This window comes from Canis lupus, chromosome 32 (assembly GCF_048164855.1).
Source record: "Canis lupus baileyi chromosome 32, mCanLup2.hap1, whole genome shotgun sequence".
NCBI classification, from domain to species: domain Eukaryota; kingdom Metazoa; phylum Chordata; class Mammalia; order Carnivora; family Canidae; genus Canis; species Canis lupus.
In genome coordinates this window covers 19,972,569-19,997,153 of record NC_132869.1, presented here as the reverse complement: position 1 = coordinate 19,997,153, position 24,585 = coordinate 19,972,569, and the positions used below count along the sequence as shown (strand labels likewise).

General features: G+C 40.5%; 1 protein-coding gene across 3 annotated transcripts in view; it reads left to right on the top strand.

Moving 5' to 3' along the window:
- The first annotated feature begins 12,895 nt into the window (after positions 1 to 12,895).
- Positions 12,896 to 24,585, top strand: part of TRPM7 (transient receptor potential cation channel subfamily M member 7) — a 114,386-nt gene continuing 102,696 nt past the window's right edge. For all 3 annotated transcript variants that reach the window (XM_072808482.1, XM_072808481.1, XM_072808483.1), the window contains exon 1: positions 12,896 to 13,214. In XM_072808482.1, the coding sequence (XP_072664583.1) occupies positions 13,212 to 13,214 (3 nt within the window). In that variant the 5' untranslated portion in view covers positions 12,896 to 13,211. The remainder of the gene's footprint in view (positions 13,215 to 24,585) is intronic.

The window sequence follows — 24,585 nt, the reverse complement described above, 5'->3', positions numbered from 1 at the left end:
CTTAAATTTAAAATGACTATTCTGCGTGTGTGTTGTTCTATGTTTGGTTTCCACAGGTACAATGCTGAATTGAATCAGATCTGTGATTTAGCCAAGCAAGGTCAAGATATTTAAAGAGCAACAAGAGAATTTAGAATATATGTGAAGCAGTGAATATAACTTACTAACCTGTGAAATTTAAGCTGGGTAAGGAAGGATATGAAGATGGGAGGGGGTGATGGAATGATAGTGAAAAGGTGTTGACATAAATGCATTTTAGGTCCCTATGTTGTTGAGTGATTGTTGGGTTCAGATTATCAGAAGTTGGGTAGATGAACAGTGTTGATCAGAGTGGACTGTTAGAAATTGAAATTCTGAAAAATTGCCAGATAATATAGAATGCCCATTAAAATTTGAATTTCAGGGCAGCCCGGGTGGCTCAGCGATTTAGCGCTGCTTTCAGCCCAGGGTGTGATCCTGGAGACCTTGGGATCAAGTCCCATGTCAGGCTTCCTGCATGGAGCCTTTTTCTCCCTCTGCCTGTGTCTGTGCTTCTTTGTGTGTGTGTGTCTCTCATGAATAAATAGATAAAATCTTTTAAAAAAATAAAAATAAATAATAATAAATTTGAATTTCAGGGATGCCTGGGTAGCTCAGCGGTTGAGCATCTGCCTTCAGCTCAGGTCATGATCCTGTGGTCCTGGGATATCGGGCTCCCTGTGAGGAGCCTGCTTCTCCCTCTGCCTATGTCTCTGCCTCTCTCTGTGTGTCTCATGAATAAATAAGCAAAATCCTTTTAAAAAAATAAATTTGCATTTCAGATAAATAATGGTCACTTTTTAATGTAAGTGTATTCTAAAGTATACTTAGAATATACATTGTATTAAAAAAAAAAAGAATATACATTGTGTATGTGTATTTTTCTTGATAGTTTATTCCCAGTATGGGTATATTTTCAACCAGTATACTGATAGCTGGATGAGTCCTTTTAGTCTAGTAACTTCTATCCTTCAATTCGGAAAATATTTTTAGATTATTTCATTCAGGGCTCCTAGGTGGCTCAGTGAGTTAAGCATGGCTCGAGTCATGATCCCAGGGTGCTGGGATGGAGCCCTGCATTGGGCTTCCTGCTCTGCAGGGGAGTTTGCTTCTCCCTCTCACTCTGTCCTTCCCGCTTGTTTGTGTTCTCTCTCTGTAAAATAAATTAAAATCTTTAAAAAAAAATTTTTTTTCATTCCTTATTACCTCCCCTTCATTTTCTCTCTTGTTTCTGGAAGCCTTGATATTTTGATATTGCACCTCCTGTACTAATCCTCTATTTGTCTTATCTTTTCTCTCAAGTGTTCCACCTCACTTATCGTTTTGTCCTGTTAATCCAGAAGATTTCCTGAACATTGTTTTCTAACCTTTTATTGGATTTTTTCTTTCTGCTAATGTGTTATTTTCCAAGCTCTTTTTTGCTCTCAGATACTTTGTTTTATATAGCATCCTATTGCTGTTTCGTTGATGCCATATATTCTCTTAACTCCGAAAGTATTAATTAATGACAGGGCTTTTGTTTACTTGTTTTTGAAATTGTTATCTGTATATAGCCCCTGCTTTCTTCAATTCCATTCTTGGGGTGTTGTTATATCTTAGAAGCTTTCTTCAGAGGAAAGGTAATTTTCAGTTTTCTGCTCATGTTTAAGAGTGGGAAAACTAAAAAACCAGTTGGATACTCTGAGCACATAAGTGGTGCCTAAATGAAAGGTACGTTGTAGGATGATCTGGCTCTGCTTCTGGGAAAACCTGATATAAGTGCTTTCTTTTGAGATGATCAGTTTCCTTAAAAAAAAAAAAAAAAAAAAAAAAACTCTTCCAATCTCCTGGAGTCATGTGTTTGGGGAAAGTATTGACATTCTTAGCATTCTGTATGTAAATATTCACTCAGATATCATTTTCAGTGTATTACCTACGATGCCCCCCAATTGTGACTGGATCCTCCAAGCCAGAGACCCCCCCCCCGCCCCGTTTTACTCTCTCCAAGGATCAAAATTCCACTTTTCTGCCAGTCAAGGAGGGACACTTGTTCAGCTCCGTGAAATAGTCATGACTCTTCATGACTTAGAAAATAGCCATGTTACTTTCATCCCAAATGAAATAATTGGTTTAGCCAATACTCATTAGTGTATGAAACCATTAGGTAAAAGGAAGGTTTAAGCTGTCAGCACTTGGAATCATTGATAAATCTTAGCATTACTAAAAGTGGAACAACCAGACATTGCAGGCCTTTCAACATGATGCAGTATGAAGCACATAGCATCATGAAGTGTTCTTGCAAAAAAAGATAACCTGAAGTCTATTCAAATCTAGAGCATGAACTTCCAACTGTGGGAAATATGGAGGATGAAGAAAGAAAGAACACTCAAGGGAGCAAACTTACAGAATATGCAACATTCTGAAGGACAACTGAATTGGTTTTTGTAATAAATCAACAGGGTAGGGGAAAAAGTGAGAAAGGAAGGGCTGCTCTAAATTAAAAGAAATTTCTGTGACATGACACCCAAATCCCTTGTGTAGACCTTGTTTGGATCTCAATTCAACAAATCAACTAAACAAGACATTGGTGAACTAACTAGGAAAATTTGGTTACAGACCAGATGAAAGACAATACCAAATATTTATTTTTTTAGATGTGATAATGACATGATGTCCACTTTTTAAAACAGATGTATGTTGAAATAAAGAACAAAATGATATGAGGTCTATGATTTGCTATAAATTAAATCAGCTTCAGGGATGCCTGGGTGGCTCAGTGGTTGAGCTTCTGCCTTTGACTCAGGTCATGATCCTAGGGTCTTGGGATCAAGTCCCACATCAGGCTCACTGTGGGGACCCTGCTTCTCCCTCTGCCTATGTCTCTGCCTCTCTCTGTGTCTCTCATGAATAAATAAAAATCTTAAAAAAAAAAAAAAAAAACCCTAGGGAGAGTTTTTTTTTTTTTTTCTCCTTTAAAAATAAAGTAGGGGGGGGGGCACCAGGATGGCTTAGTTGAGCAGTTAGGCAGGCACCTTCAGGTCAGGTTGTGATCCCAGGGTCCTGGGACTGAGCTTCCTGGTCAACAGGGAGTCTGCTTCTTCCTCCCTCTACTCGCGCTCTTGCTCACTCTCTCCCACTCTCAAATAAATAAATAGAATCTTTTAAGAAATAAAAAACTAGAGTCAAAGAAAAGTTATAAAAATGTTTATTATGGGCAGCCCGGGTGGCTCAGCAGTTTAGCGCCGCCTTCAGCCCAGGTTGTGATCCTGGAGACGCGGGATGGAGTCCCCACGTCGGGCTCCCTGCATGGAGCCTGCTTCTCCCTCTGCCTCTCTCTCTTGTGCTCTGTGTCTCTCATGAATAAATAAATAAATAAAATCTTTAAAAATGTTTATTATGTGTATTAGTTATGTAACTAATTGGCATATTTGCATGTAATAAAGTCGAAGAAGCCCAGTTTTCATCCTCTCAATATTTCAGGAACTATTTATTGAATACCAATGATACGCCAGGCACTGTACTAAGCTATTAGAGTTAGAGATTAATATTTGAAATATTCCAGGTATTTTTGGTTGCCATTTTATAAGCTTTCCCCTTGCAAACCAGGTTAATTCTTTTGAAAGAATGCCTCCGGAAGAAAATCCATTAATCCTCTATCCAAAGTACAGCAAAATTTGTTGGAACTGGTTTAATCACTCTTCGCTTATATAAACAAAGGATTTTCTAAACATTTGTTACGTGTCTAATGTAAGTGGCAGGGAAATTTTACATAAAATAAGCATTTCATATATCGACTTTGTTTTTAGTTGTTTTGATGCTTTAATCGGTTTTAATTCTTTTCATGTTGCCAGCATCCTAAGTTGTTCCTCTTCAGTTATGAAACTACAGTGGCACTTTCTCAGTTGCCCAGGAACTTAGACTGGTGGCAAATCCATTCAGGAAGAATGATTCATGTGGAAGCAATCATACAAGCCGGCTATTTGGACCTAGTAAAGAAAACAAAGATCCTTAGTTAGCTGATTAAATAGTTTGAGGAAAAGATTTTGTGAAAGATTGAATCAAATGTAATCTGTTGTTCTCTCTTATTAGTGACTAATTTCTCAGGGTTCCTTTTGTTTTTGTTTTTACTGTCACTAGGGGTAATAAAGGTTTGTGAAACATGTATTAAAGAATTGGGGGGATCCCTGGGTGGCGCAGCGGTTTAGTGCCTGCCTTTGGCCCAGGGCGCGATCCTGGAGACCCGGGATCGAATCCCACGTCGGGCTCCCGGTGCATGGAGCCTGCTTCTCCCTCTGCCTGTGTCTCTGCCTCTCTCTCTCTCTGTGTGACTATCATAAATAAATAAAAAATTAAAAAAAAGAATTGTGGGAAATCATAAAACCTGACTAGTGTCACAGATAGCAGTCATTCATAGTTTGTATTACTTATTAGTCATTTCATTTTTTAAAGAGATTTTAAAATAAATAAAATGTTTATTTTAAATATTGAAATATTTTTATAAAATAAAAAATTTTAAGGGGGAGCAGCAGAGGGAAAGAAGCCAACTCCCTGGTAGCAGGGAGCCCAAGATAGGACTCTATCCTATGACCCCAAAATCATGACCTGAGCTGAAATCAAGAGTCAGATACTCAACCAACTGAGCCACTCAGGCACCTCTGGTCACTTCAAATATAATACAGTTTACGATAAACTCAGAATATTCTAAAAATATTTTTTCTAGGTTAAAATTAAGCCTCTTTATTATTAAATACCCTAAGGCCTCAGAAAATCTACTATTTAGAATGGTTGTTTTACAAATATCCCTATTGCAGCTATTTGAGTTCAAATCAGTGAAATGTGCTTCTGAGAGCTTCTAAAGGTGAATGCAACACCAAGGATTGTATATATTTGTTAACAAATTTAAATTACAAAGAACCAGAGGGCTGGTGGTGTATTTACACTCAGTAACAGAAGAAGGATGTCCCAGCTCAGTGAGTCAGGCAGAGAAAAAAATTCCCCCTTCCTTTGCTTTTTTGTTCTATTCAGGTCCTCAATGGATTAGAAGAAGCCCCATTCACACTGGGAAGATCAATCTGCTTTATTCAGTATCCCAATTGAAATACTAGCCTCATGCAGAAACGCCCTCACAGACACCCCCAGAAATAATGTTCAATCTAGGTACTCCATGTCCCAAATTGACACCTAAAATTAAGCAATATAGGGTTAATCAGAATCAGTGTTCTAAGACAGTCATCCTCATCCCGAAGTATATATACATGCCCTTAGTGATAAATGAAGACATTCCAAAGGATATGAATATTATTAAGGAAATCGATGTTTAAGAAATTGATTTCATAAGAGTAATTTTTTTTTTTTTTTAAATTTTTATTTATTTATGATAGTCACACAGAGAGAGGGAGAGAGAGGCAGAGACACAGGCAGAGGGAGAAGCAGGCTCCATGCACCGGGAGCCTGATGTGGGATTCGATCCCGGGTCTCCAGGATCGCGCCCTGGGCCAAAGGCAGGCGCTAAACCACTGCGCCACCCAGGGATCCCTTATGTTTCTCTTACTTCCATCTTCCTTTGTCTTTCTTATTTCCACCTTCTTAGAGGATATCTCATAGTTGTGTCTACATACCAGGTGTACTGGGGAATTGGACATTTAGAAACTAAGGCCAGTGTAGTCAATTAGTTTTAAAACAAAACATTTAAGGGAAGAGGTACAAACAGAACAGAAGGCCTGAGCCATGAAAGGAAGTGACCTAGTCATACTGTGTTTTCTGCAGTAGATATTTAACAAATATGATGAATAAATGGATGGCTGATTAATAATACGTTATACTATGAGAACACAGACTTCCATGTTCTGCCCCACATCCTGTAACCCTTTACTATGTAAGAACAGCACTTTGTCTTAATTTGACAAAACTCTCCATGCCTGAATCAAAGGTCAGAGTCACATCTTTAGAATCTGGCCCATCAGAGAGTTTGGTTTTTCTCTTCAAAAAATATTATTGAATGATTCCTACATATGGGTCATTGAGGTAGGATACTGGTGAATAAAACAGATAAGGTTAGGATCCTTGAATGTTTAGGGGCAGGAGGTGAGGGGATTGGCAAGTAAGTTGGTGATTAGCGAGAGAAATGCTGTAAGGGAGCATATAGAGGGAGCACCTAAACCAGATTGGGTGTGCTATGTGGAGGAAATAAAAGAAATCTTGAAAGAAGAAATTTATAGGTTGAGGCCTGATGGTGGACATTGGACGAGGATAGGAAGTAGGCTGGAAGTAACTAGAGATAAAACTGGAAAAATGATATGGGATTAGATACGAAAGTATTTGGAACTGTTATAAGAGCAGTAAGAGCCACTGAAGGGTTTGAAGTACAGAAAAGAGATAAGAATGGGGCTCCTGGGTAGCTCAGTCTATTAAGCATCTGTCTTCAGCTCAGGTCATGATCCCAGGGTCCTGGGATTGAGCCCCTTATCAGGCTTCTTGTTTAGTGGGGAGCCTGCTTCTCCTTCTCCTTCTGCCTGCCACTCCCCCTGTTTGTATTTGCTCTCTGTCATAAATAAAATCTTTAAAAAAGAGAGAGAGAGCTAAGGATCATTCTTTCTAAATTAATTCTAAGGAAGAGACTAGGGACTAGGTTTCTTACTGGAGTCCCATCATATCACTCAAAAGGGTTGATATGACATGGTTATACCTCTCTGCCTTTGAGTATTCTCTTTAGCTAAAACCCCTTACTATATTTCTTTATATACCCTTCCAACTCTTCCCACAATATTCGATTCATATTCTAGAGCCCCCAAGCTTTTAAAATATCCCCAACTGGGCAGCCCCGGTGGCGCAGCAGTTTAGTGCCGCCTGCAGCCCGGGGTGTGATCCTGGAGACCCAGGATCGAGTCCCACATCGGGCTTCCTGCAGGGAGCCTGCTTCTCCCTCTGCCTGTGTCTCTGCCTCTCTCTTCGCTCTCTCTGAATGAATAAATAAATAAATCTTAAAAAAATATATCCCCAACTGATGACTAGATTCTACCACTGTCTAGTGCCATATTTGTACCATATTTTAATCAGTTATATATTGCCACATAACAGATTACCCTCAAATTAATGACTTGAAAAAACAATAAACACTTATCATTTCTCATAGTTCCCAAAAGTCAGGAACTTGAGAGTAGTTTGGCAGTGGCTCTGTCTCAAAAGTTTTTCATGAAGTTACAAAACATCAGCTGGGGATGCAGTCATCTGACATCTTATCTGGGGTTGAAGGATACACTTTCAGCATGGCTTACCCATATGGCTGGCAAGTTGGTGCTGGCTGTTGGCAGGAGGTCTCATCTCCTTGTCATTTGTACGTCTTCACACTTCACATTTCACAGGACTGCTTGAGTGTCCTCATGACAAGGCACTTGACCTCCCCCAGAATGAGTGATATAAAAGAACAAGGTAGGGATCAAAATGTCTTTTATGACCAAGCCTTAGAAGTCTGTCATTTTGGGATCCCTGGGTGGCGCAGCGGTTTAGCGCTTGCCTTTGACCCAGGGCACGATCCTGGAGATCCGGGATTGAATCCCACGTCAGGCTCCTGGTGCATGGAGCCTGCTTCTCCCTCTGCCTGTGTCTCTGCCTCTCTCTCTCTGTGTGTGTGCCTATCATAAATAAAAAAAATAAAAAAAATAAAAAAGAAGTCTGTCATTTTCACAATATCCCCCTGATCACACAGGTCACCCCTGTTCAATGTGGGAGATTACACGAGGGTAACAATACTGGGAAGTGAGGAGCATTAAGGGCCCAATGTTGGAAGTTGGCTAACACAGCAATTATAACATTTATCTTCATTATGAATTTGGCTTGCATCTATCTCTGTTTCACTAGATCAGTGTTTCTTACCTTTTTTTTTCTTTTTTCTTTTAATTTTTATTTATTTATTTGAGAAAGAGAGAGAATGACCAGCAGGGAGGGGTAGAGAGAGAGGGAGAAGCAGACTCCCCACTGTGCAGGGAGCCCAATGTGGGGCTCAATCCCAGGACCTGAGCAGAAGGCAGATGCTCAGCTGACTGAGCCACTCAGATACCCTTTGCCCTTTTTTTCATGATTATTCCATTATGCAGTCTTTTTAGACATTTTTTTCTAATTGTACCCCCCTTTCATGAAATTATAATGCTCATTTATGTTATATATATATATATATATCTGTGCTTTATATATAAAAAGAGTAATACTGGGGCACCTGGGTGGCTCAGTGGTTGAGCATCTGCCTTTGGCTCAGGTCGTGGGTCCTGGGATCAAGTGCTGCATTGAGCTCTCCACAGGGAACCTGCTTCTCCCTCTGCCTATATCTCTGTCTCTCTGTGTGTCTCTTATGAATAAATAAATAAAATCTCAAAAAAAAAAATTAGTATTTTTCACCCTCACCACTCACCTCAAGAATCAATTTTCACTTCCTTGAAGACATTGAAGACTTCCTTTGACATTGAGAATGCACGCACTAGACTGAGCTAAAAATCTGAGAGTGGGCTGCTTCCAGTCTTTCTCCAGGGAAAGAGCTGAGGGCAAGGGCAGGGTGGAGGGTGGGGAGGGGGTAGCAAACTCCCTCCAGCCCACAAGCACTTTCCCAAGGCAAAACCTTTTCTCCTGTCTTTCCTAGGATACACCTGTTAGTCTTTGGGATTCAGTTCTCTTGGTTGCCTAACCATGATCTCAGTTCTCTGATGAGTTTTAAGAATCATAGTTTTACAGATTATCTGTTTTTTTCTTGTTAGAATGAAAGTGACATTCTCTTGTGGCTCTCTACATCCTAAGAGGAAGTGAAACTCTTCCTTTTCAGTTTCATGAAAATAATCAAAGGGGTTTTCATGTACTAAGTGTCCTGAGAGTGACTCCTAATGCCTTCTAAGGCAAAATCTGTAACTTACAGTTTCCCATGGATTTTCTCATTCTGTCATTGTTTGGGTTGTTTGCTGACATTTACTGAGCCCTACCATGTTCCAGCACTGCTTACATGTGTTAGTTAATTTCAAACCATCCTTGACTCCTCTCTTTTCTCTCATACCCACATCCTATCTATCAGGTGATCTTTTGGCTCTATCTTCAAAATATATTTCTTTAAAAACTAAAAATGGATTTACGAAGGGCCTAGCAATTGCATTTATCTCAGAGTAATGACGAATTATTTTCATGGAGGAATTTGAACACAAATGTTCACAGCAACTTTGTAGTGGCCCAAACCTCCCTAGATGTCCTTCAAAAGCTGAATGGACAAACTGTGGTGATGCAGGGTAGTTGGAAGAAAGGCAGGCAGGGACAAGGTGGGCCCTTCTCTAAGAGGAAACCCACCCTTAAAAGGATTTTATGACACCCTGGAAGGAGCCCACCACCCTTTCCCACAGGATAGACAGATGATGAAAACCTGACCAGATCATAGGCACAGGGAGGGTTAATCAGATTATTATTATTTTTAAAAGATTTTACTTACTTATTCATGAGAGACAGAGAGAGCAGACAGGAGAGGCAGGCTCCATGCAAGGAGCCTGATGTGGGACTCGATCCCGGGACTCCAGTATCACACCCTAGGGCAAAGGCAGATTCCCAACCACTGAGCCACCCAGGCATCCCAGTTAATCAGGTTGAAACAGCCTGCCCACAAAGCCCATAAAAACCCCTAGACTTAGAACCACCATGGCAACACTTTGGGATCTCCTCTGTCTTTGGGAGCTTTGTACTCTATCATTCAAACTTTGCTATATGGCTCAGTAAACTTTGCTTTGCTGCCCACCACTCTGTCTGGTCTACCTCTTCATTTTTTTGAAGCAGCATGACCAAGAACGGCAGGGATGGAAGGAAAAGAAATCCTGTAACAGTCATACATTTTTATCATGGGGCGCTATTTGGCAATGAAGAAGAATAAATTGCTGGTGAAAGCAACAACTTGGATAAATCTCCAGGGAATTATGCTCAGGGAGGCTAGCCACCTGGGGATACATGTGGCATGATTCCATTTATGTAACAATTGTGCATAACATAATTAGGAGGCTAGGTTACAGACTGCTAGGTGTCAGAGGTTAGGTAGTGGGATGGGAGGGGTGTGGCTATAAAGGGGCAACAAGAGAGATCTCATGGTAATAGTACAGTTAAGTATCTTGTTTGGGTGGTTACTCCAGGCTACAGATGTGACAAAATTGTAAAGAGCTACACACAAACATATACACAAATGAGTGCATATATAACCAGTGAAATCTAAGTAAACTCTGGATTATGCCAATATCAATTTATTGGTTTTGATATTGTGCTGTGGTTATATGATATGTTGGGGGGAGGGAAGGAAGATATATTGGAGAAGTGAATTTGTACTTCTTAGTGTATTTCTTTGCAATCTCATACAATTCTACAATTATTTTAAAGGAAAAAATTCTAAATATACAAAGAAAAAATCTGAGTTCTTACAGTACCATGCTTTTTCATTTTTTTAAAGTCATATGTAACACTTCACTTAGTGCTTTAAATAGAGTGTAGTAGTAAATATTTGTTGAATTATAGCAAATAATCGGGCAAAGATAGGGAGGAGAATGAGTATGTGGTCCAGTAAGAGTGGGAAAGAGATGTCACTGACCAAAATGGAAACAGAGCCCCTATGGGAAAGAAGTGAGACAGAGCATTTAATGAACATTTTCTGAAACACTGGATTTGTCCATCTTGTTCATCACTAAACATTAAAGAGGGTTGTTCTTGACATAGTCTTGGGAATTCAGTATTTTTTTTTTAAAGATTTTATTTATTTATTCATGATAGTCACACAGAGAGAGACAGAGAGGCAGAGACACAGGCAGAGGGAGAAACAGGCTCCATGCACCGGGAGCCCGACGTGGGATTCGATCCCGGGTCTCCAGGATCTCGCCCCGGGCCAAAAGCAGGCGACAAACCGCTGCGCCACCCAGGGATCCCCTTTTTTTTTTAAATGAATAAAGTCATCCCCCAGAATTGATTGCTCACTAAAAGTCAGCATGTGTGAACCCCAGGGCTTCTGAAAACCTGTAAATTAAGGAATTATTTTCATTAGTTCAATTAAAGAATAATTATATTCTTTCTCACAGAGAGTGAGATTGAGCCCAGTGTTGGGCTGGTGGTGGAGCCTGCTTAAGATTCTCTTCCTCTGCCCCTCCCCCCCTTCCTGCTCTTCCTCTATCACATAAATATTTAAAAATAAATAAATAAATGAAACGCACCAAGTTAGTAAGAGTTCTGGAGATAAGTGCCATGGAGCTATTCTATTACTTTTCTACATCCAAGCAACAGCTGAAGCACTTTGGGTACAAAAAAGGCCAGAGTCACAAGGACCGAGGAAAACAAAGTATTCTTATCTCATTGTATTTTGATTTACCCGTTTGTCTCCACCTTCTAGATTATAAACTCCCTTAGGGCAAGAAGTGTGTAGGCCCAGCTGAGATCTAGAAAATAACTATTTATTGAATGCATGCATAAATTAGCCAAAATCCCTGCCCCAAGGTGCTGATAATCTAGTAAGAAAGGTGTGACACATATAATAAAACATTTTTTTAACCTTGGTCCTGCTGGACCTGTCAGATGGGGAAGGAATACACAATACTTGAAGACTGTTGTTCATAAGCATGGCCAAAGCTTATGAGGTAAGTTTTCTTGGAGAGAAGATCCTACTTCCAAGAACTGTGGGTCATAACGTTTAAGCTATAGTTTATGCTGAGTGAAAGAAGCCAGACCGAAAAAAAAAGTACATATTGTATGATTCCATTATATAAAACCCTGAAATATGCAAACTGGTCTATAGTGACAGAAAGCAGATTAGTGATTGCTAAGGGATGGGAATGGGGAGGAAAAGGAGGAAGGGATTACAAAGGGAGGGAAGAAACCTGTGGGGTGATGAACATGTTTACTGTCTTGATCATCATTTCATGAGTTTATCTACATGTATCAACACATGTCAGATTGTACATTTAAATATATGCAGATTATGCACATCAATTATTCCTCAATAAAGTTTTTTTTTAAAGATCTTATTTATTGATTGATGAGAAACAGAGAGGCAGAGACATAGGCAGAGGGAGAAGCAGGCTCCCTGCTGCAGAAGCAGCCCCGCGTGGGACTCAATCTCGGGACCCAGGGATCACGACCTGAGCCAAAGGCAGATGCTCCACCACTGAGCCACCCAGGTGTCCCATACAGTTATTTTTTAAAAAAGAGGTGCGATGGAGTCCCGCAATAGGGGATCGGAGGGACAAACTTTTTCCTTGGGAGCAGAAAGGTCATATGTGAAAAATAAGTTAGCAAACTATCGCTAAGACTCAAACCTGGGCTTAGCAAAGGAAAAAGAAAAGGCAGAGAGGCGTATAGTAGACCCGGGAACAACGGGCAGCGTTTGGGGAGGTGGGTGGCTGCGCGCTGTCGGTGGGGGACGTCGCTGGGGGGAAAGGATGGAGCCCAAGAGGTCAATCTGGGAAGAGTTCGTTCTGCCCAGAGTCTCAGGGAAGAACGTGACTTGGGGTGAGAAGATGATGTGGCGTTTTGGACGCGGAGACCAAGACCTGTCTCTAAGGCACAGACAAGGGGCGGGGAAAGGGCGCAGGAGAGCGTGGGCAGAGGCCGGTGGGGCCAGCGCGGCGGGAGGCCAGGCCAGCTCGCGGAGCCGAGCCCACGCCGCCGCCCCAGGCCGGAGCCCGGCGGCCCGGAACCTTCCCCCTCCACCGCTGCTCCCTCGAGTTCCATTCCGGGAGCGGAGACGCGCGTCCGGGCGAGTCCCGCGCAGGTATCCGACGGAGAGCCCCGCAGGGGAACCCGGCGCTGGTGGGCGGTGGGCGGTGGGCGGTGGGCGGGGGCGCCTCGCCCGGCGCGTGCGCGCGCGGCGCGCGGGGAGGCGGCCTGGGAGGGAGGGAGCGCGCGCCCTTCACGTGACCCAGCCCGCGGGCGGCGACGCACACGACGCGCCCCTCACGTGGTCTGTCTCCAGCCCCGTCGCCGGCGGAGGCGGGCGCGGGCGCGTCCCTGTGGCCAGTCACCCGGAGGAGTTGGTCGCACAATTATGAAAGACTCAGCTTCTGCTGCTAGCGCCGGAGCTGAGTTAGTTCTGAGAAGGTTTCCCTGGGCTGTCCTCGTCCGGCGGCCTCTGCTGCCGCCTCCGGAGACGCTTCCCGATAGATGGCTACAGGCCGCGGAGGAGGAGGAGGTGGAGTTGCTGCCCTTCCGGAGTCCGCCCCGTGAGGAGAATGGTACTGGACTCACGCAGGCCCCGGCGGGGGAATGGCCCTGGGGCTTGCGGGCGGCGACGGGGGAGGGCCTGCCCGGCCACGGTGCGTCCGGAGCCGTGCTTCCCGGGGCGACGGAGCCCCGAACTGCCTTGAGGCTTCCGGACTCGTCCCGGCGGGACGGGAGTGCAGGAGGCTCGGGGGTGAGGGGCAGGAAGCAGGTAGCAAGTCCGGCGCGACCGCTCGCCGCGGGAATCCCCGCAGCTGAGACCTGGCTCCGGCGAGGGCCCCTCGAGGCGGCCGGGGCGCGAGCCGCGAGTACCTGCGGGAGCCGAGCGGCCGCAGCGCGCCCGCCGCAGCGCTCAGCCTCCAAGCGCCGCATCTCCCGGGAGCGCGTTCTTCCTGGCGCCAGTTGCTGGCAGATAAGGGAGCCAAAGGCTCTGCTCAAGTTCTGCTTGGAAAGGGAAGGAGGGCTGGGAGGGAACAAAAAAGGGATAGAGGACACGGGTTTGGAGCTGTGCCTTGTTTGCTGCGCAGTGGATACTCCACAGGTACGTTTTCCTTTTGGGACCAACAGACGAGGGATTTGACGATACTGACGGTCGGTCTGGTTTCCACTCCTCTTTAGCAAGGATTAAGGACCTTTATTGGGGCGTTGCTGTAGGTACCCAGGCGATGTGCGTCTGGATTTATGTCCAGCTGCCTCGTCCGTGGCCTTAGAGAAGGAGGGTCGGGTCGGTCGTGGTTTAAACCCACGATGCGGAGTGGCGAGAGGGATTCGGTGCATTGCAGCTTTTAATGGAACTTTCTGTTGTTGTCAAGGCCGGGAATCACATTGGAAGATTTCTTACAAAGAAAGCAACTTAGATCGGGGACTTGAGGAGCGGGGAGTGTTTTTCTGGTATCTGAACCTGATAGGTTTCGTGCAAACATCTCTCCCTCTGCTGGAGTCTGGCAGGTTTACTTTTTTATCCAGAAGTTAATTCAAGTGCCACACAAAAGTGAAACCACGAATGTAGTTATACTTTGAATAAATAGCGCACCTTACACTATTTGCCACCTTCTATAGCAATGTAAACTCAATAAAAGCATCATTTAATTTTTTTCCTTGATTTTAAGGAAGGCTTGCCGACACCAGATTTTTAAATTTATTACTTAAATGGGTTTTAAGAGAATCTGTTTTGGGGGGGGAAAGTTGAATCACAGTGTCTTTTTAGTGGAAAAAGGAAACCATTAATACTGACTCTTCAGTGATGTGTCTAGGGCTTTTCAGCATTTCAGCATTCAGCATTATAACATAGCATTTCAGCATTTTGAAAAACATTTTTAGACACCTAGAAAATGGAAATCAAGGTGATTCATCATCTTCAAGCCAGACAACTTTGTTTCTAATGACTTTCTAGTAAAAGTCTATAATTTCTTAGTCTTACTTCAGGTGCTCTTCTTAAATCCAGCCTCTTGATGTTTTGCTGCCTACATGCTTTGAAACCCAACCTTCAAAAATTAAGATATGGTATGAGTTTCTCCTGTTTCTGCTGTCTTTTCATTCATGTCCAGTTTTTTTAATAGCAGATATTCCCCCCCAATATGTTTGTGTACATAAATTGTGCACTATCTGTGGAACACAGTATGAACTCAGTGTTGGTTATACATGCTAACAATCCTGTTGATTCTACAGGGAGAAAATCTCACTCTAAATTATAGGTCAACTCTGTGACCTAAAAGTTCATCAAAACATGTATCTACACTGTATAATTCTTACTGTAAACTTATTTAAAGTGTTTGCTTCTTGAGGGGCACCCAGGTGGCTCAGTTGGTTGAGCGTCTGACTCTTGATTTTGGCTCAAAGACCTGGGTTCAAGCCCTGTGTGGGGCTCCCCACTCAGGGGAGAGTCCGCTTGTCTCCCTCTCTCTGTCCATCCCCAGCTCACACACACTCTCTTTCAAATAAATCCATAAATCTTAAAAAAAAAAAAAAATTGCTTCTGGTAATCAGGTTTTTCTTTGACACTAAAAGAATGCCTACAAAATTTGAAGCTTCAATTAGTCAACCAACCAACCAAAACAAAGCAAAACAAAACAAACCACACCAAAAGCACAAGTTTAAAAACTGGAGTGCAATCAAATTTTGTACAGAACTGTCTACCATGGCTATAGAAATATTTGTTTTACTCATTTGGTATCGCTTATTTAATGTTTAACATATTCTAAGCACTGTGATAGGCATTGGAGTGACAATGTGTAGAAAGTGTTTTCCACTTTCAAACAGCTTACATAGATCTAGTTGTCAGTGGAAGATGCATACATCATAAAACAAACATTAAGTGTCTCTTCTATTGCAGACACTGGTACTTAGTAGTTTTGAAAGGCAGTAAAGGCAAGATAGGCAAATGCCAGAAGGATACTGTGATACTATTGCATAGATTACTTTGAAAATATGGAATAATCAGAGTAAAGAAAGTCTGGGTGGGTTTGCACAAAAGCTGATTGTAGAGGTGAGTCTTACAGTGTCATTAGGATTTGGAATTAATCTGGAAATAGAAGGGACATTGAATTGGTTTTAGTCCAGGGGAACTTGAGCTTTAGAAAAGAAGAACATCCTTAGTTTATTCTGGGAACTACTGTACAAGTACTTTATGTAGTTGGGAACGAGTAGAGTATGGGATGATATGGGATACTGGTGGGAGTATTTCAGAGACAGATAAGAACAAGATGATTTCTCTTCCTTCCTTCCTTCCTTCCCTTCCTCTTTCTTTCTTTCTTTCTTTCTTTCTTTCTTTCTTTCTTTCTTTCTTTCTTTCTTTCTTTCTTCTTTCTTTCTTTCTTTCTTTCTTTCTTTCTTTCTTTCTTTCTTTCTCTTTCTTTTTCTTCCTCCTTTCCTTTCCTTTCCTTTTTCCCCTTTCCTTTCCTTTCCTTTCCTTTCCTTTTTCTTTTTCTTTCAAGATTTATTGGAGAGAGAGTGCGTGCGCATGCGTGAGGGGAGGGCCGAGGATGGAGAGGGAGAGAATCTCAAACTCCCCTGCTGATTGCAGAGCCTGATGCAGGGCTCTATCTAACAACCCCAAGATCATGTCCTGATCTGAAACCAAGAGTTGGACCCTCAGCCAATTGAGCCACCCAGGCGTTCCAAGGATTATATGTTCTGAGGGCAATGTATGTCATGCAAAGAAGTTTAGATTTCGTACGGAAGATGTTAGGAATCTACTTTAAAAAGCATTATGGAGGGTAAATGGTGTGTGTTTAAATTGAAAAGAGAGACCCATAAGGAGGAGGCTACAGCAAGACTCTGACCAAATATCAAGGGCGTGAAACAAAGTAGTAGAAGGAACAGATTGAGATGTTTAGGAGTTAGAATATTATTCAGAACTTGGTTACTTTTGTGGAGTAAAGTGTGTGTGTGTTGGCAAATGTCAGTTATAAGAACTAGACATAAAAACATGTTATAACTGAAGTCATTAAAATATGCAAATGTAATTCTTAAAAGGCAATACTTAAAATGCACATTTTGGGTTTTGATTTTTAAATGAAGGGCTGTTCAAGTGCAAGCAGTTGCAAAAGTTTGAGAGTTCCACCAATCAGATATTTTTGGCCTTGTGCTCTGATATTCTCTCTCTTTAACATTCTAATATGGGAGATTTCACACATACAGAAATATAATAGAAGAATGAATCATGATACATCCATGACCACTTTGACACTTTGAAATGTGTATTTTGTGTCTTCTGTTATTCCTCCCATTACTCCTCAGATGGAAAACTTAAAAGCAAATCTCAGATATATTTCATTTATAAATACTTCATTGCATATATCTCCAAAAAGACAAGGATTCTTAACACATCTACATTGCTACTAGCACACCTGAAAAATTAGTAATTTTAAATATTATTAAATATTCAGCATATTTTCCTGATTGTTTCATATTTTTTTCAGTTGGTTTATTTAAATCAGGATTCAAAGAATTCCATACAGTATCTGCTAAGTCTTTCAGTCTCTAGTAACCCCTCTTTTTTTGTCTTGTCATTTACTATTTATTTAATGAGAAAAATCAAGATCATTTGCTCTATAGAATTAGCCACAGTTTGGATTTTGTTGGATGCATCCATATAGCATGATGTAACTTGTTTCTCCTCTATTTCCTGTGGTTAATCTAAAGACTTGATCAGATTGTAGTATGATATTTTGGCAAGAGTACTTCACAGGTCGTGGTATGTATCTTGTATTGCATCACATTAAGAAGCACATGCTTTCTGGTTGTTTTTCTTTTTTCTTTTTTCTTTTCTTTCTTTCTTTCTTTATTTTTTTTATGTTGAGATTGACCAGCGGTGGTGTTAGCTGCCTGATGTTTTAGTTGTGAAGTTCTTGGTCAGATATTTACATAATAGTTTTAGTAGTAGCCACTGATTATTGTCATTGATCTATTACTTCATTCTAGGTTTCTCTTTCCCCTTATTTTTTGTTTTTGTTTTGTGTTTTGTTTAGAGAGCATGAGTGGGGGAGAGGGAAAAGGAGAGTCAAACAGACTCCATGTCCAGTGTAGAACCTATGTGGGCTTTGATCATGACCTGAGCGGAAATGAAGAGTTGGACATTAAGTGAGCCACTCAGGCTCCCCTCCTCTTATTTGAGGAACTTTTCAGCATATGATTAAATTTTACAGTTTTTTTTTTTTTTAAGTGACTGCTCCTTAAGTGCGTGCTTTTCTTCTTCTTTTTTTTTTTTTTTTTTAAAGATTTATTTATCTAAGAGACAGTGTGCAGGAGTTGGGTGCAGGAGCAGAGGGAGAGGGAAAGGGAGAGAGGTCCAAACAGGGACCCCTGCTGAGTGTAGAGCTGATGTGGGGCTGGATCCCATGACCCCTGAGTTCATGACCGGAGCTGAAATCAAGAGTCAGATGCTTAAATGATTGAGCCACCAGGGCCATTAAGTGCCTGTTTTAAGTTTGAGTAACTAGAGGTACCCAAATTCAGAATAGTTGAGATTAGTTTAGAATGAGCAATATTTGATTATATGTGGGGATTTGAATTGAATTACTTACGTGAGTTGATATAAAAGTACTTAGGTATATGTCATGTTTAGAAGGAGCTTTGCAACTATTAGATTAGTTTGAATATGGATGAAATATTTGACTTAGAAAATTGGACCTCTTCTGGTTTATCTTTAAAAATGATTGTTTCTGGGGATCCCTGGGTGGAGCAGCGGTTTGGCCCCTGCTTTTGGCCCAGGGCGCGGTCCTGGAGACCCGGGATCGAGTCCCACGTCGGGCTCCCGGTACATGGAGCCTGCTTCTCCCTCTGCCTGTGTCTCTGCCTCTCTCTCTCTCTATCATAAATAAGTTAAAAAAATAAAAAAAAATGATTGTTTCAAATTTGAGTTAAGCTAATACTTTGTTATTTTGTTGATCCTTTGGTCCAGTTCAACTTGGATTTGGAAAATTACTCTGGATCTTTTGGGGGAATCTGTGTTTAGTTTCTTGACTAAAGATTTTAGAACCTTGTTGAAGAAATTTTGGTGTATGGAGGTAAGCAGTTGTTTTGAAGTTGGTAGACCTGGCTCTTCACGTAAGCATCTTTGCCAAATCATACTCTTTGACGAGCACTACTGTTAACGTTCCCTGTAAAAAGCAGATGGTAATCTTTCTTCTACTTGATCTTGGGAGCAATACTAGGACTGAAGTTTGTAAAACACTATTTTTCTCTCCTTGCATCATGAAAACATGTTGATAATTTAACATCTCAACTGTTTAGCTACCAGACTGCTGGAAACCACAACTTGTGGGGAGATCCAGCTCCTCATGGAAAGAAAAAAACTTGAGTTACGCCATTATTGGGAATATAGCAACCTTGAGCCCAGAGTTCACGGATTGAAAATATGTACAAAGTGAAATTTAATAGGTTTAGTTACTGTTTTCCTCTGACAGTTCAGTAGGACATTGAGAATGAACAGAAGGAAAGTTACCTGAGAAGCAGACTATTATTATAAGACTCAAGAAACATTAACCAGACTGGAAAGATAGGGCTATAATTCACCCTTTAGTATGCGAACCATTGGTCTTCCTTGTCTTAGAGAATATAGTATATAATACTAATACCCAGAAGGTACTCTTGATTAATAAGAAAAGTTTGTAATAGGCTTTAGAGAGATTTTTCAAAATATTAGCCAACATGTATTAATATTTAGCTGTGGTCATTGTTTTAAATGCTTTACATATATCATTGCATATTAATACTCTCAAGAAAATTCTGTGAAGTAGATTGTTTTTTCCTCCATTTGTAAGGAACAGAAGCAAAAATCGTTCACCAAAGGTCCTAAAGCCACTAGGTGGATAGAGTAGGTATTAACTCACCAAATTAGGCACTTGGAGAAGGACCTTGATATTGAGAGGCATATATATTTGTGAGATCTAAGATGGCCAGTGTTATGTTAAGTCATTAAAAAAAAGTATTACCCTAAAAAAATTTATATACCATGTTTTCAAATGCTATAAAACTTAGAATTTCCTTTATTACCAAATTTCTATGTAATAATCTTATGATTATTCATAGTTCAGTTATATACGTTGTATTTTGACAAAGTACAGAGACTTACTAGTCAGAGGGGATCCTTAGTAGTTGGAAAAGTCATTTATTAAACTAAGATTTCTGTGATGTGTAGAACTCTTGAATAAAAACTATAGAAACCTAACATGAATGTATCAATAAAGTGTCACATTACTCAGGTTAGAGAATAGGTTGATATGGTTTATTCACAGAATGGAGTCTGCAGTTTTATAATAGAGAATGTCCTAATATTTTCTTTAGATTTCTCTTTTTCAGATTAGCTTCTGTGGCATCATCTGAAAACATACCAGTCATTGAGTTAGATTAATGTAATGGATTCGTTTAATTCAGTGGATTCTGTTGCTTTGGAAAAAAAATACTTTATTGGGTAATAAGGAGCCAGGAAGAAGAGTGAAGAATTTAAATTGTATTATTTGACTGCAGGGATATAACATTTTATTTTATTTTATTTTATTTTATTTTATTTTATTTTATTTATTTTTTTTTTTTAAATTTATTTATTCATGATAGTCACACGGAGAGAAAGAGAGAGGCAGAGACACAGGCAGAGGGAGAAGCAGGCTCCAAGCACCGGGAGCCCGATGTGGGATTCGATCCCAGGTCTCCAGGATCGCGCCCTGGGCCAAAGGCAGGCGCCAAACCGCTGCGCCACCCAGGGATCCCCGGATATAACATTTTAAAATAAATGTATAGGGCAGCCAGGGTGGCTCAGCGATTTAGCGCCGCCTTCAGCCCAGGGTGTGATCCTACAGACCCAGGGTTCCAGTCCGTCGGGCTCCCTTCATGGAGCCTGCTTCTCCCCCTGCCTGTGTGTCTGCCTCTGTCTCTGTCTCTGTCTCTCTCTCTCTCTCTGTCTATCATGAATAAATAAATAAAATCTTTAAAAAATAAAAATAAAATAAATGTATATAATTTGAATTATTTGGTAATTTTTGTTATAGAATTCAGATAGATGAAAGTGTGATGATAATATAATAGGCATCCATGTTCCTGCCACGTGGCTTTAGAAATAAAATATTACAGATAAAATTGAAACCTCACATGTACTCCATCAAAATCCCATTCCACTTTCTACTTCTGCAGACATAACTATTATCCTGTTGTTCCTTTGCATGCTTTTGTAGTGTTCTAAATATATATATATATACACACACATGTCTATATAAAGAGAACATATATAATACATAGTGGTTTTGGGTATTTATGTTTTATATATATATGGACTTTTTATGGACTTTGTTGGTTTCACAGAGAGAAGCAGGCTCCATGTAAGGATCCTGATGTAGGACTTGATCCCGGAACTCCAGGATCATGCCCTGAGCCAAAGGCAGATGCTCAACCACTGAGCCACCCTGGTGTCCCCTTTGTTGTTTTTTTTAACCAACATTAAGTTTTGGATATTTATTCATCTTAATAATACATGTAAGGTCTAGCTCATGCCTTTGATTTATTTTTCTTTATCTTTATTTCCATTGAAAATTAACATTTCTTCTACTTCTCTATAAGACAGCCTCATTGGGTTTGCTTAGAGTAGCTTTTTAGCTCACCCTTTTTTACTGCTGTATATTATTCCATTATATGAATATTATTTATTGTCCATTTTACTGTTATTGGGTATTTTGATTATTTTCAGTTTTTTACAAATAATGGTGCAGCATTCTTGTATGTATCATCTTATGTACAAGTGCGAGAATTTTTCTAGGATGCATATATCTGGAAGTAGAACTGCTAAATCATAGGATATGTGCATCCATCTTCAACTTTATAGACATTGTCAAAGTGTTTGTATGGTGTATATTCCCTATAAAGTATATGAGAATCCTCAGTTATTTCAACGTCTTTGCCATACTTCATCGATTGAGTTGTTTTATTTTGCCAGACTCATGAATGTGAAATAGTTTCTCGTTGTTTTAATTTGCCTGTCACTGACTACTAATACTGAATATTTCGGCCTATGGGTTTTGGCTGTGGTTCCCTCCTTTCTGGTGAATTGCCTGTTTATAACCTTTGCTCAGTTTTCTGTTGGATTATCTTCTTATTTATTTACTTGTAGTTCTTTATCCTGAATACTATTCTTGGGGGGGTGGGGTAGTTTATGAGCTGCAAATATTTTCTCCAGCATATAGGTTTTTTTTTTTTAAATATTTTATTTATTTATTCATGAGAGACACAGAGAGAGGCAGAGATATAGGCAGAGGGAGAAGCAGGCTCCTTGCAGGGAGCCCCACGCGGGACTTGATCCCAGACCTCGGGATCACACCCTGAGGCGAAGGCTGACGCTCAACTGCAGAGCCACCCAGGCGTCCTTCCAGTGTATAGCTTTTTGATTTTTCACTTGATTAATGGTACGTGATTTACTTATTTTTAGATTGTTGATGTACATTGGTTTTTAATTTAGTATAATTTATCAGTATTTTCTTGTTTTTTTTCTTTTAAGTTTTATTTATTTAGTAATTTCCATACCGTGGGGCTTGAACTCACAGCCCCAAGGTCAAGATTCTCACATTCTTGCCTGAGTCAGCAGGCATCCCATCATTGTTTTCTTTCTTTTCTTTTCTTTTCTTTTCTTTTCTTTTCTTTTCTTTTCTTTTCTTTTCTTTTCTTTTTTCTTTTCTTTTCTTCTTTTCCTTTCTTTTCTTTTCTTTTTTTCTTTTCTAAGATTTTATTTATTTATTCATGAGACGCACAGAGAGAGAGGCAGAGACATAGGCAGAGGGAGAAGCAGGCTCCATGCAGGGAGCCCGACAACGTGGGACTCAATCCCTGGTCTCCAGGATCACGCCCTGGGCTACTGGGGCTGCCCCCATCATTGTTTTCTTTATAGCACATGTCTTTTCTTTTCCTGAGGTCATAAAGTTATTCTAATTTTTTTTTTTTGGTAGAAGTTCTTTTAAAAATTTTTTTTAAAGATTTTATTTATTTATTTGAGAGAGAGCAAGACAGCATGAGCAGGGGAGAGGGAGAAGGAGAAACAACAGACTCCCTACTGAGCAGAGAGCCCAACACCAGGCTCAATTCCAGGACAATGAGATCATGACATGAGCCAAAGGCAGATGCTTAACCTGCTGAGCCACCCAGGCACCCCATTTTTTGTAGAAATTTTAAAGTTTGGCTTTATACATTTCAACTTTAATCCATCTAGTATTCATTTTTGGATGTAGTGTAATAGTTCATATACAAAGAGTAAATAAATAATTCATATTTTCTCCTGATTTGTATTGCTTTCTCCATCACACACCAAGTGTCCTTAAAGGCAAGTTTCTGTTTCCAAGTGAATTATGCCATTGTTCTGTTTGTTAGTTCAGTTACTTAGTATCTTAGGGTCCTAGGTATGGCATAATGCAACTGCACACACTTTTCTTCCCCTCCACCCCGTTTTTTTAAGATTTTATTTATTCATGAGAGGCACAGAGAGAGAGGCAGAGACATAGGCAGAGGGAGAAGCAGGCTCCATGCAGGGAGCCCGATGTGGGACAAAATCCTGGGACTCCAAGATCACGCCCTGGGCTGAAGGCAGACACTTAACCGCTAAGCCACCCACACATCTCCACACACTTTTCTTTATCAAATTATTTTCTATCCCACAAATCAAGGGCAATATTGGGGTGTTACACAACCAAGGTAGCAATATCCATGAGGTCACCAGGAAAGCAAAACAGAAAATAAGGTTGGATGTAGTTGGACTCTCTTTACAAACATAGTTATGGTATGAATTTGATTCAGTTTAATTTTTTAAAACATAAAATTTGACTTATTTCACAGAGGCTTTTCTTTTTTTTTGGGGGGGGGGTCGTTTATTTATTCATTCATGAGAGAGAGAGAGAGAGAGGCAGAGACATAGGCAGAGGGAGAAGCAGGCTCCACACAGGGAGTCTGGTGCTTGACTTGATCCTGGTACTCTGGGATCATACCCTGAGGCGAAGGCAGATGCCCAATTGCTGAGCCACCCAGGCATCCCTCCACAGAGGCTTTTCAATAGTGTCTTTAAGACCCTCTCAGAGGGTTCACATCTGAATTATCAACAGTTCCTAATTACTAGTTAAATAGTTGGCAGCTAATTAAGAGAAAGAACAAAACTCTAAAGTAAGGGCCTGTAAGAGTGCCAGAAGGTCAAATGAGTTGGTCTGTGCCAGAGGAAGTCAGAGTGCCAGTCTGTTTCAGCATTTTGCTTTGGGCTAGTCTTAATTTTTGTCGCTGTCTGTGCCACTGTTGGCAGGTGTATTGACCTATGTACAAATTTTTCACATAAGTCAAAATATCTATGTTTGTAATTTCATTTAATTTTTTAAAATATTTTATTTATTTGAGGGGAGGGCAGAAGGAAAGGGCAAGAGTCTCAAGCTGGCTCCATGGTAAGCATGGATCCTAGTGTGGGCTGCTTCTCATAATCCTGTGATCACAGTCTGAGCCAAAACCAAGAGTTAGACACAACTGACTATGTCACCCAGATGCCTTTGTCAATTTTTTAAGTATATACATTTTATTAATATACAGACTCCTTTTTGATTTTTCTTTTCCTTTTGAGTATGTGTCACATTTTCCTGTTTTTTAAGTCTAGTAGTTTTGAATTGTATTATAGACACTGAATATCATATATATATATATGGATATCTTATAAACTCTGCATTCTGTTATAGTTCTCTGAAGACTTGATTTTTCTTTTTTTTTTTTTTTTTTTTTTTTTTTTAAGACTTGATTTTTCTTAACGGAGTTGTTAGGAACTCAGTGTTTATGTTGCCCCCGATTTATTTATTTATTTTTTTTTAAAGATTTTAACTATTTATTTGACAGAGAGTGAATGAGCACAAATGGGAAGTGGCAGGCAGAGAGTGAGGAAGA